This window comes from Elephantulus edwardii, unplaced genomic scaffold (genome assembly GCF_000299155.1).
Source record: "Elephantulus edwardii isolate Elephantulus edwardi_28Jun2011 unplaced genomic scaffold, EleEdw1.0 scaffold00239, whole genome shotgun sequence".
Lineage (NCBI taxonomy): Eukaryota > Metazoa > Chordata > Mammalia > Macroscelidea > Macroscelididae > Elephantulus > Elephantulus edwardii.
This window is the reverse complement of record NW_006399989.1, coordinates 2,212,540-2,233,607: the sequence shown is the minus strand read 5'-3', so window position 1 is coordinate 2,233,607 and position 21,068 is coordinate 2,212,540. Positions and strand designations below refer to the sequence as shown.

Here is a 21,068-nt window from a genome sequence, read left to right as displayed (position 1 = left end):
TCTGAAATTAGCATGTATTACTTTTGTTTACTTGATTATTTATTTATGCTTAAGGGGAATAATATATATTTATAGAATATAGAGAAAGCGAGAGAGAGAATATGAATTAGTGATTCTAGTAGACAACTCCAGATAGTCTCTAGCCTGTCTAACTTCCCCCTTCCCAAGTCTATCATCCTTCTCCACTTCTGATCAAGTGCTAAATAAAATCCATTTACTCTCCTCTCTAAACTTTCTGCTAGAGTAAACATTTTTTCTTTTGGAAATGTCACAACTCCTTGGACAAGTGCTAAAGGTATATTCTTTATTTCACTGTCTTTTTCAATTTCAGCTGCCAGAAAGCATTAACTCTATCAATTGCGAAAACCTCCAGTGGTGATTAAATTCATCCTGTTTTGTTTTGGTTTAGTTTTTCCCTTCTCAGTTCTATTCTGTCTTTCATTTCTGTTTAAATAATCTTAGCATCTGCCATTTCTAATAGGCTGCTCTTTTACCTGATATTCAAGGCCCTCATATACTAGTTCCAACTAACTTTCTCAACTGGTTCACCCACTTCACCGAAATTATTCCCTGAAGAACGTCACATTCTCTACTTTTGTGTCTTTGTTATTCTTACTGCTTATTCTGTTGTCTCCATTTTGCCACATTCTGCCTGCATTTAAGAACTCAAATTTATTGCCATAGAATCAGAACCAACTCATAGCTAATCCTCCATTTTGAGGTTTCTGAGACTGTAAAATCCATGGGAAGAGATTGTTTATCTCTCTCCTTCAAAACGGCTGCAAATTCAAACTGCCAGAGAGGGTTAGCCTTTGGGTTAGCAACACAACTCTCTTTGGACAATGCCTCAAATACCACTTCTTCCAGGACGTTCCCTTCTTTCAGTTCTAACTGAACTTTTGGCCCCTCTGAAATTACTGTGCACTTTCTGTCGTGTTAGTTATCTGGGCATATGTCAGTCTCTCTCACAAATGATAAGGTCTCTCAGGGCAATGACTATGGCAGACTCTTCTCTATTGTTTCTGGCACTCTTTTGTTATTGAGCCTACTTCGTACTAGACACTTAGTGTTGAATGGCTAGTTAGTTGTATGCATGATTGAAGAAAAGGGAACCCAAAATAATTAAATGAGTATGGGCATAGGTAAAGAATAGAAGGAAAGAGAAGATTAACGAATAATCATACAAGTGAATCAGTGTGAGCTCTGTAATCTATTAGGTTCACTGCTCTAACTCTAGGACCTAGAATAGAGCCTGATATACAGTAGAGGCTGATTCAGTGCATGAATGAGTAAATGAGCAAAGAAATATTTGAATAAATAAAAATAAATGCCTGGAGAATACACATTCTTGGCAGAAAGTGAAGCATCATAGGAGACAAAGTGATCTCTTTTATCCTTGTCCCCCATCTCTACCCCAGGCCATTTTTCCTTCCCAAGAGGAGATTTGGAAAAACAGATAAGGAGGTCTGGTCACCTCTAAGGTTCTTGATGAAGTCATCCAGTTTCATCTTGCGTTCAGCCTTGACGCTAGGACTGTACATGTCAGTATTGAGGAGAATGATGGCGAAAGCAAGGATGAAGATGGTGTCTGGGTTCCGGAACTGGCGCACCAGGGCTGGGTTACACACACAGTACCGCTGGCTGTAGGGCAGAGGGTCCAAGACAAAGCTCAGGGACCAGCAATCTTCACCTATGTATCATCCTCCCATTATGGTACTACTAGCCCTTCTCTTCAAGAAATACTACTAGTCCTTTGAGTCTATTTTCAGAGTTTTCCCAAAGATTAACACATTAAAAAAATTATCACATTCACTGTATTTTACAAAACTTTGCCAAGGGCTCTGTGTACTCAACTCTCTCTCAAATAACCTTTAAGTCAAGTGAGAACTGACTCATAATTGACCCTCCATTAAGTTTCCAAGGCTGAAAATTACACAGAAGGAGTGTGATTTTTATTCCTAGTAGCTGCTGGTGTATTCAAACTGTCAGAGACATACAGCCTTTGGGTTAGGAGCACAACCTCCTAGGAACTAGGCAGAATTCTGCAAGATAGTTATTAATAGCTCCATTTTACAGATGAAGTAACTGAGGCTCAAACTGCTGAAGTAACTTGCCCAAGCTAATAAAGCTGGTAAATGGTGAAGCCAGGATAAAAACACAGATCTTGACTGCAAAGCAAATCCTTCTCTGATTGCTGGGGAAAAACCTCATTAAATTTTCAGTTTCTTCTCTAAATACATTATCAAGTGGTGGAGGCCAGAATTTATACGCATTCATGATAAAGTATAATGCTTAAGTTATGCATGAAGTTGGACAGATTCAGAGTTCAAATCCCAATTCTACCACTTACACACTCTACAACTCTGGGCAAGTTAGTGAATCTGTCTAAACTTCAGATCCTTTATCTGCAAAATGAGAATAATAATAGAAGCACTTATCAAATAGGGTTATGAGTATTCTGGGAAATAATCATGTAAAATGCCTACCTCAGCACCTGATACACAGAAAGTACTCAATGAATGTTAGCTGCTATTGCTGTTATTATGCTTATGTTCCAGATGCTAAACTAGATACTGTATATGCATTATCTCTGAGTAGCACAAATGTAAATCCTTATAAGATTTGTAATTTCTGTTCTATGACAAGAAAACTTTGAAGTAATTTGTGAACACATCTACACTAACCCCATAAAGTAGAGAGGGGCAGCTTTAGGAGTGGAAAGCAGGCACACCTGAAAGCTTCAATGAGACGCTCCACTTTCTGGGCCTCACCCTGAACTCGAATATGAGATTGGAACTTCCGGAGAGCATCATCCAAATCCATGGAGGAGAAGTCCATCTCGTCTACTACGCAACTGAGGAGTAAAGAAGTCAACGTAACACTTTCAATTCCTCTGCAGAAAACTCTAGCCCACCCTGACCTGAGGACAAACCAACCCCAAACCACTGCCATCATGTTGATTCTCACTCATTGAAAACCTATAGAACAGAGTATAACCGCCCATAGGATTTTCAACGCTGTAAATATTAATGGGAGCAGATTGCTTCAACTTCCTCCTGTGAAGAAGAGACTGGTGGGTTCAAACTGTAGACCTTTTGGTTAGCAGCTAAATGCTTAATCACCTTCACAGTAGGGAAAAGAATCTTTGAAATGCAAACTATCCCAGAATATCCAGAAAGGACACATTGTTGGAAAAGGTCCTTCTCATAAACACACTCATGGCAGATGGGAAAAATAAGGCCCTAAGCAGATCTCAGGACACAGGTGTCTTGTACAATGCCACACTGAAGAGTTTATAGGGGCAAAAGACATTAGATCTATTCCTTCAGGAGCAGAAAGGACTCTTCATCATGTTTTAAAAGTCTATCTGAGCAAAAGGGACAAGCTGCCCCTTCCTCCCTCCTTTTCCTTGAATCCCTGGCCTGGTCTACCCATCCTAAAGTCCTCACTCCAATACGTCTCTGTTGAACTGCTTCTGCCGGTTCCCTAGAAATTCTCCTATCATCTGCCGACTCAGGCCTTTCCGCTCCAAGATGAAGTGAGCCACACCCACTGGTGTGTCTGACAGGAAGCCTCGTTCAATGAGATACTGGATACCCTTCTCTGGCTTCCTGCGGAAGGAAAGAGGAGAGAGTTAGATGAGATAACTGTTCTCCTGGAGCTGCATCTTCTGTCCCATTTCTTGAACTACTTTTGGGCCTAATCATGGGAATACAATTTTCTCTGATTCCTTCATAGTACAGAAAGAAAAACTAAGGCCAAAAAAGAGGAGGCCAATCGCTCATTTCACAGAGCTTCAAAATGCCAAAGTATATTCAACTTAACTTCTTCCTTCACTGAAGTCATACCACAACTAAAAGAAAAAGTAATATTTTGTGAAAGCCAACTCTATGTCAAGAGCTTTGATATTCACAGCAGGCCTGAGAAAATGCCTGAATTCCAAAGTAAGCTCTTCTCTTCAAGTCACTGAATCTCAGTTTAGGGAATAAACGAAGTGATTATTTTGAGTGATGTTCTATGTTACCCAATGTTTGCATAGACAAGGTGTTCCTTGCTTTTCAGAAATCTGGGTCTATCAGGTGTTCAACCACAAGCAACTCATTACCCTCAAATCTAAACCGACTCATAGCTGACCCTCCAGGAGGTTTTAGGAGATTATAAATAGTGTGGGAGGAGATTGTCTATCTTTTTCCCTTAGAGTAGCTGATTAATTGATTTGAACCGCTTGCCCTTGAGTTGGCAACACAACTTCCTACTCACTAGGCCATCAGAGCTCCTTTTTTTTTTTAAAAAAAATCCATAACCTCAAAACTCTACAATGTTAGACACTTTGGTACTGTAAGAGTCTCAGATTCAATCAAAAATCTCTGTAAATGTTCATGAAAATTATTAAAATAAAATTTTAAAAAAAAGGAGTCTCAGATTTCCCCAAAAAAGAGTCTAAGATCCATCATTTAACAGTTGCATAATCCTGGGCAATCCCTTTTACTTCCCCAAGCCTCATTTTTCTTATCTACAAAATAGGACAATTACAACTCACCTTGCCAAGTTATTATAAGAATTAAATATGTGTGATAATACTTGATAGGCTATTAAAATGTAAGATTTGTATTCTATTTATTTTCCAATTAAATGCCATTCTTGCACCAGATTTCTACACTCCTGACATAAAATCAGGCTCTTAGAAAGACCTTATTGTTGTTGTGTGCCATTGAGTCAGAACCGACTCATAGTTGACCCTCCAGTGGGTTTTTAGAGATAGTTATTCACACAGGAGGAGACGGCCCATCCTTCTCTCACAGAGCAGCTCTTAGATTCAAACTGTATGCCTTTGGATTGCAGCACAGCTTCTTACCACTAGACCACCAGCACTCCCTTGACTTTAGTCATAGTCATTGCCTAGTCTATCACTCCACTCACCTCCTAAAACTTCAAATATGTATATCTAGCTATTTCCAATTTTATATTTATTTATTTTTTAAATGAAGCCTAGAGGAGCAACACATCTCATGGTTATACAGTTATTCTGGACAAATTAAAGCAAGAGATTCACGTTTTCTGTTCCCAGACTTTGACTTTTTCTACCTATAGTGTTTCTTCATTAATAAAAGGATGCCAGGCAAAATTTGAAAACCATTTTAAAAAGTGTGAACTGGGTGTAACTAAGACAATGGAAATATCTTGCCAAAGGTCACCCCGCCAGTCAGTGGCAATATTAGGATAGAACCCAGGTGTTCTGGGGATATTTCTACTCTGCAACATTTTTTCCCCACCCCTCCTTTGAACAGTTAGAGAGAAACACCATTCCACAAATCGAAAGAATGACAGAGCAAGGATCATTGTTTAGAGTTCAAGGAGTCAAAGTGTCTGTGGCAGGGTAGGAAATAGTGAGGAGGCTAGAATGGAGATCACATACTTATTGAAGAGATTGAGGCCAATTCTGTAGTGCCGCCTCTGTACTACATCATTGTTGAAGGCTGGTGAGTCCCAACTGTGCCTTGTCTCCCGCTGGTAAGTCTGCTTGCAGAGGCCAGTGGCTGGAGGCTCCCGTAGGCTGTCTCGAGAAGAGGAGCCAGAGCTACAGTTGATGGTTTCATTGGAATTGCTGGAGCTTTCAAGGCTCTCATTATCTCCACCATCAGAGTTCTCACCTGCAGCCTCACATTTCCCCAACCTCCTACCCCCAGGTACACCACTGGGTCCAGTACCACTGTTAGGGGCTGGTGGCAGGGACCCTGGAGGGGCTGGGGTTTGGACTTCAGGAGCTGGATAGTGTCGGTGTGGGATTGAGGCCCTGCCTGGTGGCCCTTTGTGCTTCAGGGTCCCATGGGGGCTGCAGCCATCAGCCTCATACACTAGCTGACGATGGACAGAGCCACGATCTGAGCGGTCACTCAGGTCCACAGAACTGTCACTAGGAGGCTCAATGGTGAGCAGAGGAAGATGGGCAGCCCGCAGTCGGAAGTCTCGGCATTCTAAGCACCCAGGACCCCTGCGAGTGCCTTCCTCACGACTACCATCTTCCCGGGTTCCTGGTGGAACTGGTGGAGGAACTGGTGGGAGAGGGGTTGGTGCCCAGAACTCAGGCCGACTCTGGGTTGGGGGTTCTGTGCTGGGCAATCGTTCAGGGGATGGTGGGGGTACTGGGTCATCCAGGTAGAGAGGAAGGTCACTGAAGGACGTGGCAGAGCTGTCTTGCTGTTCCTTTGATTCCCGCTTCTCTAATTGAGTTGACCCAGGCTCCTCAGTGTGGCAGTTCAGCGCTTCATCAATAGATTCAGCCAGAGACTTTACCTATGGGAGAGAACAGAGAGAGAAAGAAAAAATGAAAGGAAGTATGATGGAAAGGTGTGAATGAAAGAAGGAGAGGAGAAAGGAGGAGAGATTTTCATGGAAAATTAGCCAAGGATTCCCTTCTCTACTCTTACAGGTTCCCTAATAATTATAACATAACTCCTAGGGAGCCATTGTGAGCTCACAGGAGCTAGGACTAATGTTCACAAATTCCCTTCTCAGATAAAATCTTCAGGTCCATGTCCATGTGGACTCAAGTCAAATGCTACCTGCTCTCTCAGCATCTGTCATCCCTAATGGTAAACCAAAATTTCAAGCTCTCTGGTTCATTTTTGGGAAATCTATACTACTTATCCTTGAGAATATGGATTATATCTAATAACTCTGCATCTCTGTGTGATATCTAGTCTCTAAGATGGCTATTAATGGGCCCTACCTCCTGATTTTCACTTCCTTGTGTGCTACATTTTACCACATGATCTGTGTTGTCTACACCCTATAGCAGAATAGATATGTATCACTTCTGTGATTAGGTTATAAAAGACAGCAGATTTTGTCTTGAGTGCTATCACTTGCTTATGCTCTCTCTCAGACCACATGTTCACAAAAGATGGGAGAAGGCTATGCGGTGAGAAACTGTTGCTTCTTGCCAATAGCCACATGAGTGAGCTTGGAAGCAGACCAAGGGACACAGTCAAGTCCTCAGAGATTACAGTCCCAGCCTACAACTTGATTGTAATCTCATGAGACACCCTATGCCAGAACTACTAGCCAAGTCACTTCTAGGTTCCTGGTCCTTGGAAACTATATGAAAAATAAATTTTTGTGATTTAAGTTCCATTTCAAACTGTTAAATTTTTAAATAATTTCTTAGCAAATTGTGATGAGGATCCCTGAACACTTACTTGTGCTCATGCAAAACCTATATTTGGAACAGGAAGCAATAGTCCAAACAGAGCAGGGAAACACTGCACGTTGTGTGTCAGGGATGTATCCTATCTCCATACCTTTTCATTCTCTATGAAGAACAGATCCTCTGGGAGGCTGGACTTTATGGGGAGGAATGTGGCATCAGGATTGGAGGAAAATTTATCAACAACTTGTGTTATGCAGATGGCACAACCTTGCTTGCTGAAATTGAGGAGGACCTGAGGGGCTTGCTGCAGAAGGTCAAGGACTATACTCTTAAGTATGGATTGAAGTTCAACATCAGGAAAACAAAGATTCTCACCATTTGGCCAATTGTCAGCATCATGATGGACAGAGAAGAGATTGAGATTGTTGATAACTTCAGCTTGCTTGGTTCCACAATCAACACTCTTGGAACCAACAGTCAGGAAATAAAAAGATGGACTTTATTGTGAAAGTCTTCTGTCAGGGACCTCTCTAGAGTCCTGAAGATCAATGATGTTAGTCTGGAGACTAAGATGAGCCTGTGGATCAGCCATGGTCTTTTCAGTTACTTGCTATGCATCCTAGAGCTGGACAATAACTAAGGATGATAGAAGAAGAATCAATGCCATTGTGTTGGTGAACATACTGTGGATTGCCAGGAAAACAAAGAGCCTTGCCCTGAAAACCAGGCTGCTCGCTGGAGGAAAGGATTTTGAGGCTATGTCTCACATACTTGGGCACGTGGCCAGGAGGTACCAGTCTTTGGAGAGGGACATCATGCTTGGAAGGGTGGAGGGACAGTGCAGGAGAGGAAGACCCAAAATGAGATGGATTGACTCAGTGACTGGAGAAATGACACTAGGTCTGTTGGAGATGATGAGATTGGCTCAGGATAGGGCAGGTTTCAGAGCTAATGTACATAGGTTCCCAATGAGTCGCAGGTGACTTGATGGCACATAACAATAGCAACCACCATCAGACTTGGATAGCACTTAGACTTGGAAACAGATTTGTTGCTCTATCCCCCTATTTCCCTTCTTAAAGTATTGGATTTCTCTCTTTTAGCTTAACTAAACACATTACCGGGCACAGAACAGATGCTCAATTAAATGATTATTATATGAATTAACGGATGAATGATTTTCCTATCAATGTGTGTTTCAGTGAAGTATGCCCTGATTGGAGGCTGGGCCAGATAAAAAGTTAAGAGTACAATATTTGATCCTCTTATAAAGCATCATTAATTTAACAATTTCTATTTTGTACCTCCTTGGTTTAGGAAGGGTATGACAATATATTTAGAAGCTACTATGTGCTAAAATATATATATATTTGTTTTTATGTGTCATCAAGTCACCTGCAACTCATAGCGGCTCTATGTACAACAGCTCTGAGCCCTGCTCTATCCTGAGCTAACCTTACTGTCTTTGACACACCTCCCTCCATTACCCCAGTCACTGAATGTCCCTCCCCTCCCAAGCATAATGTCCCTCTCCAAAGACTGGACCCTCCTTGCAACATGCCCAAAGTAGGTCAGATGGAGCTTCAGAATCCTTGCCTCCAAGGAGCAGCCTCGTTTCACTCTCTCCAGCCTGTTTGTTCTCTTAGCAGTCCATGGCATATTCAAAACTCTTCTCCAGCACCATAACTCAAAGGCATCAATTCTTCTGTCATCCCTAGTCCTTGTCCAGATTTCTGATGTATAGCACATAAGTGGGAAGACCATGACCTAGATCAGGCTCACCTTAGTCTCCAGACTGACATCATTGCTCTTCAGTACTCTGGAGAGGTCCCTGACAGCAGACTTTCCCAATGCAATTCATCTTTTGATTTCTTGGCTGCTGGTACCAAAAGTGTTGGTTGTGGAGCCAGGAAACTAAAGCTCTTAACAATCTCATTATCTTCACCATCTATCATGATGCTGTTAATCGGCCCAGTGGTGAGAATCATTGTTTTACTGATGTTGAGCTTCAATCCATATTGAAGGCTACAGTTCTTGACTTTCTGCAGCAAGTGCTTCGGGTCCTCCTCAGTTTCAGCAAGTAGGGTTGTATCATCTGCATAATACAGGTTGTTGGTGAGGCTTCCTCCAATCCTGATGCCTCAATACCTTCCCCCTCATAGAGATCAGCCTCCCAGATGATCTGTTCTGCATATAGATTGAAAATTATGGAGATAGGACACATTCCTGGTGTACACCCTTCCCGATTTTAAACCATGCAATGTTTCCTTGCTCCGTTTTGACGACTGCCTCCTGGTCCAAGTATAGGTTTTGCATAAGCACAATCAAATGTTTTGTGATTCCCATTCTTCTCAGAGTTAGCCACAGTTTGTTGTGATCCAGTCAATTGTCTTTGCATAGTCAATGAAACAAAGATAGACATTCCTCCAATACTCTCTACTTTCAGCCAAGATCCATCTAATATTAGCTATAATATCTTTAGTGTCACAATCTCTTCTAAACCCAGCCTGCACATCTGGTAGTTATCTGTTGATGTGTTGTTTCAGCTGTTTTGGATAATTTTCAGCAGAATCTTCCTTATATGTGGTATTAATAATATTGTTTGAAAAAAAATATTGTTTGCTAATTTCCGCACTCTGTTGGGTCATCTTTCTTTGGGATTAGAACAGGTACGGATCTCTTCCAGTCAGTTGGCCAGGCAGTTGTCCTCCAGATTGGCACTAAATATTCAAGACCCTTCTAAATAGAAGGTTTCTTTCCATTTTACTGACGGTTTCAGTGTGGTAGAACAGTTTGCTTAAGTTTATAAAACTGAAAAATAGTAGAACTTGGATTCAAATCTGGACAGATATGCCTGAAACCTCAATTCTACAATGACCTCCACTACCAGCACTGTTTGTTACATTCTCATGTTTCTTTGCTTTTGCTGATGCAGTGCCTATGTGAGCAATACTCTGTCAGTTATCATTAACTTGGTAAATCTTATCTAATAAGACCCAGCTCCAATGCTGTTTTCCCAAAGAAATCTTCTTGGGTTCTCCCAGCATAAAATTTCACCTCCCTTTTCTGAGTTCCCACAGTATTACACGTGATCTTCTCTCAGGGCTACCTCGGGAGATGACAATGTACTTCTATCAGGAAATGTAACTATCAGAGGAAGTGGCCTAGTGGCAAGAAACTGTGCTGCAATCCTGAAGGTTTGAGCCCACCAGCTGCTCCACAGAAAGATGGGAAGTCTTCTGCTTAGTGATTAACTGCTTCTGAAAACCCACTAGAGGGTCAGCTATGGGTTAGACTCTCTGGTACGCAACAACATGTTCTACTTCAGGAGATAGTAATGTGTACATGTTTGCCATTTCTTACTAGACTGAGAAATTCTTGGGAATGGAGCTAGCTCATCTGTTCACCTCACAGTGTCCACCACAGAGCCTGGTACATGGTATTATGGTGTAATAAAAAGAGCACAGGTTGTAATGGAATCAGGCAGAGTTGGGTTCTAATCCAGTATGGAAAACTTACTTGACTTTTCAGAGCTTTGGTCTCCTCCTCTATAAAACAGGGATAACAATTCCTGTCTTATAGGTTAGGTCTGTTATAGGGCATGCAAAGCACCTGGCACGTCCTAGGAACTATGAACCTATTCAGTCATTGCTACAGAGTTTAATCTGATTGACAGCTGATCCTCCAGTGAGTTTCTGAATTTGTAAATAACAAGAGGGGAGAATTACCTATCTCCCACACCTCTTGTGGATTCAAACTGACAGAGAGATGAGGCCTCTGGATTAGCAGAACAGGTCTCCTACATATTACACTAGCAGAGCTCCCTCACTACCTGTTAGTTAACCATTAATTTGATAGTGGATCAAGTTCCAAATGGTGAGAACTTTTATTATTTTTTCTGTATGCCTTTATATGATAGTTTTAGCTACAATATTATCTTATCATTTTTTCTAATTTTCACAGTCTCCATTCAAATTGTAACTATTTGTCTTTTGTTAATTGCTTATCACACAACTTTTGTCAATTTGGAGTGTAAGTAAGGGTATAGGGAAGAAAGGCTCATTTCCTGGATTCTGACCTGTTTGGAGAAGGAGTCCTCTAGCTCTGTGATATCATTAGAAAACTCTCCAGATGTGGTGACAGAGCTTGCACCACCATCAATGCCCCCACCGCAGGAGCCTCCATATGAGAGACCACGTTCAAGCCGGTGGCTGCGGGCACCAGCCATGGCACCCTCGTCCAGCGAGGCAGGCTTGCCCTCGAAATATGCGGGGTTCTGAGCCTTCTCATACTCTTCAAAGGAGAACTGCATTCGCATGTTAGAAAGGATGATGCGGCGAGACATGCGGCTCTCAGAAGCTGAGCTGCGTAATCGCTCAAAATTCTTGTTCATGCGGTACTGGCGAAAGGCTGTTTGGATGGTCCTGGCAGCCCTGCGGCTCAAGAAGGAGCCTCCATACTTCCTTTCCAGCATTTCCACCTGTGGGGGGAGGATCAAGGGAAATAAGGTCAGAAATGCACTATAGCTTCATTTCCTTGAATCCTCAAGCACACCTCCTGCTAACCTCTAACAGTTGCCTTAATTGATCTGCTCTCATAGTGCAATATTCTACTTTAATCAGCACTTGTCACATGATATGGGATAATGTTTTCCTTTTTTTAAAAAAAACTTTATAAGATGAATGTTGTTGCTGTGTACCGTAGAGTTGGAACCAACCCATAGCTGACCCTCCAGTGGGTTTTCAGAGGCAGTCAATAGCTCGGGAGGAGATTGCCCATCCTTCTCCCGCGGAGCAGCTGGTGGCCTCGAACCATGTGTATTTGGGATTGCAGCGCAGCTTCTAGTCACTAGGCCACCAGAGCTCACATTATTAAAAAAGAAATTAAAAAGAAAGGGGGGAAATTTGGAGTAAAAGGAAGAAATAGAGAGGGGGAAGAAAGACAGAAGCAAGGGAAGAAGAAGAAGAAGAAGAAGAAGAAGAAGAAGAAGAAGAAGAAGAAGAAGAAGCAGAAGCAGCGAGAGAGCGCCACAAATAGTATTTTGTTACATATCCTTGTTTTGTTTTTCCTATTATGTGATCCTTTTGTTACTTCTTTTAAAAAAACACAATAAACAACCAAATACCCCATTGTTATGAAATTGTTAGTTTTTGCGTGTGTTTCCTCCCTACTAGACTGTACTTTTTTTTTTTAACCACAGAGCATAAGTATCATCTTTTTATCTCTAGTGTTGGCAATAAATGTTCATTGAGTGAATATGAAATTCAGTGGATGTGTGGTTCAAGTAGTAAGTTCTCAATAGGATGAAGGGATTCTGGAGTCAGTCTTTCCCAATTCCATTCTCACTAACCCTCCCTGGATAACAGCCTCAAATGCCACTTCCCAATCCCTCCCTTGGCTCTCTGTTGCATCCCTACCACAATCCCAGCCAGAGAGCCATCTCTTCAGCACCTTCTTGTCCTGCAGGTCTGTAGAGAGTTCATAGTTGTCCGATAGTGCCTTGGAGCGCTTTATCTCCTCCTCCTCTTGCTTTCTCAGTGCAACACTGGCTGGCTGGAGGCGTGCCCGCTGAGCCCAGGGAAGGCCCACCCCAACAGGGGTACCACCCATGTGGCTGCTGGTGGAAGGCAGCTGGCTCAGTCGGTAGGAGGGTTGACTCCCAGGACTATCAACAGCTGTGCTCAGGTCGCTGCCTGGGGCGTCACCCTCCACACTGTGGAGATGAGATAAGATGAGCTAGGATATAATAGGAACAGCAGAGGGGCCTGCTAGGCTAGGCTAAGAGTGAGTGGGCAATATCCTTCACCTCAGCTTCATCCACCCCAACTTCCTAACAGATATGGGGATCTCCATACTTAAAAGCCAGAGAAGAGCCTATTGTTGTTATGTGTCATGGACTCATAGCTAACCCTCCAGCGGGTTTTCATAGGTAATAAATCACAAGACAAAAGATTGCCCATCTTTCTCTTGTGGAGCAGCTGGTCAATTTAAAATGTTTACCTTTGGGTTTATAGTGCAACTTCTTACCACTAAGTCATCAGAGCTCCCTAGAGAAGAGCCTAGCCCCTCAAATTGTCTCCTTAATACTCTCTCAATTCCTTCCTTTCACTTCCCCTTGCCTTCATGGCCCAATTCTCATTCTCTTTCAGTCCTTATCCTTACAGGTCCATTTTCAGACCCCTTGTCCCCACCTCACAAACTTTCCTTTCCCCCTAACAGCTACATCCTTTCAGACTTTTCTCTCAAGTTTCTGTCTTTTCACAGTCTTTTCCCCAGTCCTGATCAGCCCTCACAGTGTTATCCCCAGGCCAGTTTCCTTCCAATCTCTAGACCTCTTTATCACCCCCCCCCCCGCGCCCCAGTAATTGTCTTTTAAAGGATCTATCCTCAAACCTTCTTTTCCTTGGAAGACTAGTTCCCTTATAACCTCATCCCCAGAACCCCTTTCATCCCAGTTCCATCCCTTCAGGGTTCTGGAAGAGGTTTTGCTGTGGTGTCCCTCCTAAAGCATTCCCCACCACCCCAATCCTGTCCCCGAAGCCCATCCTGGCATCCCACCCATCCAGACTCTCCAATCCTCCCCTGCCCACCCTCCTCTGCATCTCCTCTTCTGTCCTCAGCTGCCTGGATTCCTGGCCTGGCCAGTTTCCAGGATTCCCTGGCTGTGGGGCTACTGGCTCAGTGACAGAAAAAGGTGCCTCCCATGCAGCAATCTCACAGATAAAGAGCTGCCCTGCGGGGCAGTTTCCTTTTCCTCCTCATGACCTCCTATGTTCAGTTGAAGAAGAAGGGCAAGGGTCTCATTGCCCGAGAGCAGCAGGAACTGGGTACCACATCTTTCCCACCAACCCAGAGCTGTTGTTGTACTGGAACCTGCTCCCATGGTGTCATGGCAACAAGGCTGCCAAGGAACCCAGGTGGCAACAGGGCCCAAGTGCCTTGAGCTAAGCCAGACATGGTAAGGAGCAAAAGAGGCAGAGAAAATGGGGCCACCCCAACCTTCAGGAGAAGAGAAACAAACAGGCATGGAAGGGTCTGTGGGAGAAAAGGATATGGCTGAGCTGAGTGATAGGTAATACCGAGGCCTCAGATAAACCATACATAGTGTGGTTTGGGAGGCATAAAATTGCAGGAGCTCTTAGCCTGTGAGAATGTTAATGAGCCACTCCAGCCCTACTGAGTCTGAAGTGCAGAGTAGGGGCAAACTGGGATGGGTATGGGGAGGATCACTACCCGCTCAGGAACTTGAACTGTAGCAGGCTGCCAGTCTTGCAGAAGAGCACGACAGGCATCACATAATGGCTATGAGGTAGGTGATCTGGAGGAGTGTGGAGGCTGCACTCACAAGGCTGCTTGACTCTACTCTGGTGGCAGCTCCTACTCACTGCTTATCGTCCACCCCCCTTCCAACTGTTAATAATCCGTAGCACTATCAGGGGCAAGGCAGAAACAGATTGGGGCACTGACTTCTGCCTCAAATGCTTTCTCCTCTTGGACTTCAAGGACGTCACCCTCCTCGGGATAGACCCCGCCTAGCCTATCCCAAGAATCTAAGATACTCCTCTTCTTCCCCTTAGTACTGCAGAAGCCCACTCACAAGTCTCTAAAACCTTTCCCCTCCCAGCACACATCCCAAGCCATATATGTTGTTGTTCTTATGTACCATTGAATTGAAATCGATGTATAGCTGTCCCTCCAGCAGGCTGTAAACCACATGGAGGAGATTGTTCGTCGTTCTCCCATGGAGCTACTGGTGGATTTGAACCACTTGCCTTTGAGTTGGCGGCACAGCTAACACACTATCAGGCCACTATATATATGTATTCCATATATTCCATTCATTAAATACTCATAGCTGACACTGCTCATAGAGATTGTCTAAGTTCCATATTCTGGCGAATGAAGCATCTATGAAACATAATAGGGAGCTCTAATGGTCTAGTGGGTAAGGAGTTTCACTGTCAAAACATAGGCAAGTGGTTTGAATCGTCCAGCTATTCCAAAGGCGAAAGATGGGCAATCTCTTTCTGTACTATATATGTTGTTGTTGTTATGTGTCGCCGAGTCACTTGCGACTCATAGCGACCCTATGTACAACAGCCCTAAACTCTGCTCTGTCCTGTGCCAATCGCACCATCTCTGATACACCCATCCCGATTACCCCAGTCACTGAATCAATCCACCTCATAGAGGGCCTTCCCCTCCTGAGCTGTCCCTCCACCGTACCAAGCATGATATCCCTCTCCAAGGACAGGTCCCTCCTTACAACATGTCCAAAGTATGTTAGACGGAGCCTCAGAATCCTTGCCTCCAAGGAGCCGCCAGGTTTAACGTTTAACCCTTTCCAGGATGAATACTATCTATCTATCTATCTATCTATCTATCTATCTATCTATCTATCTATCTATCTAGATCTCCTCTGAAAACCCACTGGAGGGTCAGCTATGGTTATGACTTGATGGCAATGAGTTAAATTGAGTTGAATGCTTGTAGTGCATTTGTTACATTCATGTACCATTTTATCATTTCATATTCAAGAACTAGTTTACTTCTCAACCAGCTCTCTAAGGTAATTCATCTCAACTCACTTCCATTGAGTCTGAACTCATTGCTGACCCTGCCAGCTAGTTTTAAAGAGGCTGTAGATTACATGGGAGGAGATTGCCCGTCTTTCTCCCTCTGAGAAACTTGTGGATTTGAACCAGCTGCCATTGTGTGGACATCACAACTCCTTACCCACTAGACCACTAGACCTCTAGGTTTTATGGGATAAGTATTATTAGTTATCTTCATTTTACACTAAGGAAACTGTGGCTCAGAGAGGTTAAGGAACACATCTATGGTCACCCAGCTATTAATAATAGAGCCAAGATTCAAATCCAGGTTGTCTGAGTTCAGAGCCAACAATCTTAAACACTAAACTACTACAGGGTGGGATGCCATCTCAGCTTTTGTTTCTTTCAAAAACTCTGTCTTCTACTTGCCTCTAAAACTTTATTCATTTCCCCATGAAATGTCCACCTTTTCTGACACCTGCTATCTGAGAAACTCCTCTATGTCCTCATTCAGGTTCAGTTCATATGCTACCATTAAGTAGCCCTCCTAAATTCCATCTTTAACCAGAAACTATTGCTCTCACATATAGCATTATGTCACTCCTTATTTTGATAGTTAGCTTTAGCAAATTGTGGCAGTTATTTGTGTTCATGATTCCCAGGACAGGAAGAGAATAATGGTAATCTCCTAGATAGCACAGAGTTTGGCACAGAATAGGTGTCAATAAAAGTTTCTGGAGTAAATGAGCTCTGGCAGATGCTCTAATACTCTCACCTGAACTTTTATTTACCACAAATTCCAATTTCCCCTTTCTGTTCCATGCTGTAGTCAGAGATAACTTCTACAAAGTGCAAATCTGTTCATTTCACTCTCCCACTTACAACTTTTCATAGGTTCCCATCAATCATTTGAAAAAATATTGAGTACTTCCTACATGGCAGGCACAGGACTATTATTAGTTGCTTGCTATTGAGTTTCTCTTGATTTGCGGAGTCCCCATACACAAGATCACAACTGTGATCCTTAGAGTTTTCACTGGTTTTTTTTTATTTTTTTTTTTCCTTGTTGTGTAACATTGAATTGGCTCCAACTGGTACAGGAGGCGATAGCTCCTCCTTCTCCAGCGGAGCATCTGGTGGATTCTAACCATGTGCCTTCGGCATTGCAGCACAGCTTCCTGCCACTAGGCCACCAGCGCTCCCATTGACTGATTTTTGGAAGTAGATAGCCAGGTCTTTTTTCCTCATCTATCTTCATCTTCTGAAAACTCCACTAAAACTTATTTGGCATCATAGCAACATACACACTTTTACTGACAAATAGACGGTGCCTAAACTTGAGGTACATTGGCTGGGAATTGAACACAGGTATCCTGCAAGGAAAGTAAGAACGAAATGAAAGTAGAACTATCACTGTTCTATGGCATAGTGTTGAGTGCTGGAAATAAAACAGTAAGCAAGATGCACAAATTTGTTTTCTTATGGAGGTGACATTCTAATGGGGGAAACAGGCAATAAATGAATTAATGTTGTTAGGTGCTGTTGAGTCGAGTATTATTCATAGCAACCCAATGAACAGCCAAACTTAAACTTGACTATTCTGTGCCATTTCTTCTTCTCTGAGACTCTGAGACCCATTGCTGAAGTCATGGGGTCAATCCATTTTGTTGGAGGTCTTCCTCTCCTTCATTGACCATCTATCTTTCCAAGCATGATGTCCCTTTCTAAGGAATAGCCTTGCCCAGCTACATGTCAAAATTATGAAAGATGAAACTTCATCATCCTTGCCTCCAAGGAGCACTGTGGTTTCACCTTTTCCAGGACATATGTTTGTTCTTTTTTTAAAAATTTCCCCCCCCCTTTTTATTATTATTTTGTGTGTGTGTGTCTGTGTACCATCAGATCAGATATGACTGGTACAGGAGGAGATTGTTCCTCCTTTCCTGGCAGAGCATCTGGCGGATTCAAACCATGCGCCTCTGGGATTGCAGTGTAGCTTCTTGCCACTAGGCCACCAGAGCTCCCCAGTGCTTGTTCTTTTGGCAATCCATGGGATATTTAGTATTCTTCTCGAGCACCCCAACTCAAAGGCATCAATTTTTCTATCATCTTTGTTCATTGTCCACTTCTCTGACGCATAGCAGGTGACTGAGAAAATCATGGCTTGAATTAAAAACACCTTAGTTCTCAAATTGACATCATTGCTTCTCAGTATTTTGGAGAGGTCCCTGACAGCAGACTAGCCCAAAGCAGTATGTCTCCTGACTTCCTAACTGCTGGTACCATAGGTGTTGATTGTTGATCCAAGTAAGATGAAATAAGTAACAGCTTCAGTCTTTTCTCCATCTATCATAATGTTGACTGTTGATCCTGTGTTGAGGATATTTGTCTTCTTGATATTGAGATGTAATCCATACCACAGTCTTACATCTTCTGCAGCAGACGTTTATATCCTCCTCACTAAGCAAGCAAAACTGTGTCATCAGCATAATACAGGTTGTTGATTAGTAAAGTGTTTCAGAGAAAGGATGTCAGTTTAAAGATTAAGTTGATTTTTATCTAAGCCATGGTATTTCCAATGGCTTCCTAGACATGCAGAAATTGGACAATGAATATGGAAAACCAAAGAAAAACTAAAACCTTTGAGTTGTGATGTTGGTGAAAAGTATTGAATAGACCATGGTCTACCAAAAAAATAAACAATTCTGTCTTGGAGGAAGTGTTATCAGGATTCATGTAGAACTAAAGATGGTGAAACTTTGTCTCACATACTTTGAGCATGCCTTCAGGAGGAACCAGTTCTTAGGCAAAAACACGCTGGGAAATGAAGAGAGTCAGTAAAAGAGAGGAAGAACCTTAGCAAGATGGACTCACACAGTGACTGTAACAATGGACTCGAGAATGGCAGAGATTTGTGAGGATGGTGCGCGATAGGGTAAGGATTTGATCTTTTGCTATGAGTTGTAGTTGACTCAGTGGCACCTACACACAACAACAACAACAATAACAACATAATTTAGGCTTGGAATTGTGGAGGGACAGTGCAGGAGAAGAAGACCCTGGATGAGATGGATTGACACAGTACTGGGGTAATGGAGGTAGGTGTGTTGTAGTCAGTGAAATGGCTCAGTATTGGGCAGGATTCAGAGCTATTGTGCATAGGGTTGCTGTGAGTTGCAATTGACTCAATGGCACATAACAACAATAACAATAACAGATGCCCAGTGAAGTTAAGTCAGACCTGACTCATATCTAACCCTCTAGTGGGTTTTCAGAAGCTGTAAATGACACAGAAAAAGACTGGTCATGTTTTTTCCTGTGTACCACCTGCCTTTGGTAGCACAACTCCTTATCCACTTGGTCACTAGAGTTTCCAAAAGATGGGTGCTAGGAAGAAAAATAAAGCAGAGTGATAGAAAATGTGGTGGTCAGGGAAGGTCTTTCTGAAGAAATGGCATAGAAGCAGAGCCTCGATGGAAGTGAGAAATTAAGTTGTGGGGCTGAAGCAAGAGCAGTCCAGACAGAGGTTGAGATTGTAAATAACATGTTTGAGGAACAATGAGGAGGCCAGTGTAGCTAGAGTAGAATGGGCAAGATAATGAGGGTCAAAGTGTGATACATGTGTTCTGATTAAGATGAGCAGGGAAGGACACTACCTAATTTAGATTTCACAGATATCATCATACATAGAATAACTTCTAACTTCCTCACCATAGCCATAGATGACTCTTTTGACCTCTCCTTAGCTTTATAGCTCCTCTGCTTTATTATCTCTGGAAAGCACTGGTAGCTTAGTGCTAAGGAATTGCAATGTAATCTGAAGTTATGTGGTTTAGATCCACCAGTTTTTCTGTAAGAGAATGATGGGCAATATTTTCCCGCATGATTTACAGCCCCTGAAAATCCACTAGAGGGTCAACTATTAGTTGGTTCAGACACGACAGCACACAAGAACACAATATTACCCCAATCTGGCTAACTCTAGCTCACTCATTTAGCTCAAGTGTGTTCTTTAATACTTGCCTGCCCTTTCCACAAGCTGCCTTAGAGGTTCACCTCCATTCCTAAGACAGGGTTATTAATTAGCTTATTGAATCTGCATAATGTACTGAGGCAAGCACCATTAGCCTTATTTTACATATGAGGACACTGAGGCTCAGAGAAGTGATGTAAATTTGCTCAAAGTTACACAGCTATTACGTGAGAAAAGAAGAATACAAACATCTTGTCTCTGCATCCTGGCTCCACATTGTCCTGGGTCTCCACTATTTTATAATACTCTTACTCTCCACTAAGAGCTCACTTCCTTTTTGTTTCCAAGGTAATAGTGATAGGGAGTTCAGTTTGTAAACAAAGCTTCCTAAGAGGAGGCTTGGCACAAAAGAGAGTGTTTGAAGGGATTGTTCCTGGCAATACATATATTGTTGAAGAAACAGGACCTAGGATGTAGAGTTAACTACATCAGAGCTTCAATGACACTTGAGGCCATGTCAACCACATGGAAAATTTCTTTCTTTCTCTGTCTCTCTCTCACATACACATATACACAACTTGACTATATAGTAGAATAAAAAGCTGGGCAGGGCTAGGTAGGTTCTAACTTCCATTTACCACTTGTGTGGCATTTGTGCATGGCTTGAGCGAATTCAATCCTCCCTTTTGGATTCTTGTGTTTCAGAAAAGGCATGGGAGACCTCCCTTTCTGTAGGCTCCTCCAAACCAGGGGTAAAGTGTGCTCACATATACACACAATGTACAAATACAGAGACATACACAAAGGACAATAATCCTAGAAGCAAACACATACCTGCAAATACGTGAAAACAGATAAAAATCCATGGAGACATGTACATATACAGACACAACCACACACAATAGATTACTTGCAAACTCATCCACAGTCCCCCGCACCGCCATGCACGTATCTGCTAGGATATTCTATTTGGGAAATTTGAAAGTATCCTTTGCAGAGAGAGAATAAGACAATTTACACAACAATAACAAAGCAAATAGTTATCAGAACCAAGGAACAGGAAATTTGGGGGTTCTTAAGAGAAAGAGTCCATCTGTTTGGGAGGAGGATGTGTAGCTGAATAGAATAAAATATCAAGGATGCTTTAGGCAGAATATTAAATGATCCAGGAAGTATTAAAAGAAGATGGAAAGAATATACTGAGTTACTGTATCAAAAGGAACTGGCAGACACAGAAGAATTTCATGAAACACCATATGAGCAAGAGCCTATGGTGGTGAAGGAAGAAGTTTAAGCTGCTTTGAAGGAAATAGCAAAAAATAAGGCCCTCGGAATAGATGGTATACCAATTGACATATTTCAGTTAACAGATGCTGCCCTGGATGTGCTC

The 21,068-nt window shown here is 42.5% G+C and overlaps 1 protein-coding gene across 3 annotated transcripts in view; it reads right to left on the bottom strand.

Annotated features, from left to right (window-relative positions):
- IQSEC2 (IQ motif and Sec7 domain 2) overlaps positions 1 to 21,068 on the bottom strand; it is a 358,697-nt gene that overhangs the window by 12,080 nt on the left and 325,549 nt on the right. For all 3 annotated transcript variants that reach the window (XM_006898888.1, XM_006898889.1, XM_006898890.1), the window contains 6 exons: positions 12,602 to 12,863; positions 11,229 to 11,630; positions 5,417 to 6,294; positions 3,450 to 3,611; positions 2,732 to 2,854; positions 1,475 to 1,641 (listed from right to left, as the gene is read on the bottom strand). In XM_006898888.1, the coding sequence (XP_006898950.1) occupies positions 1,475 to 1,641; positions 2,732 to 2,854; positions 3,450 to 3,611; positions 5,417 to 6,294; positions 11,229 to 11,630; positions 12,602 to 12,863 (1,994 nt within the window). The remainder of the gene's footprint in view (positions 1 to 1,474; positions 1,642 to 2,731; positions 2,855 to 3,449; positions 3,612 to 5,416; positions 6,295 to 11,228; positions 11,631 to 12,601; positions 12,864 to 21,068) is intronic.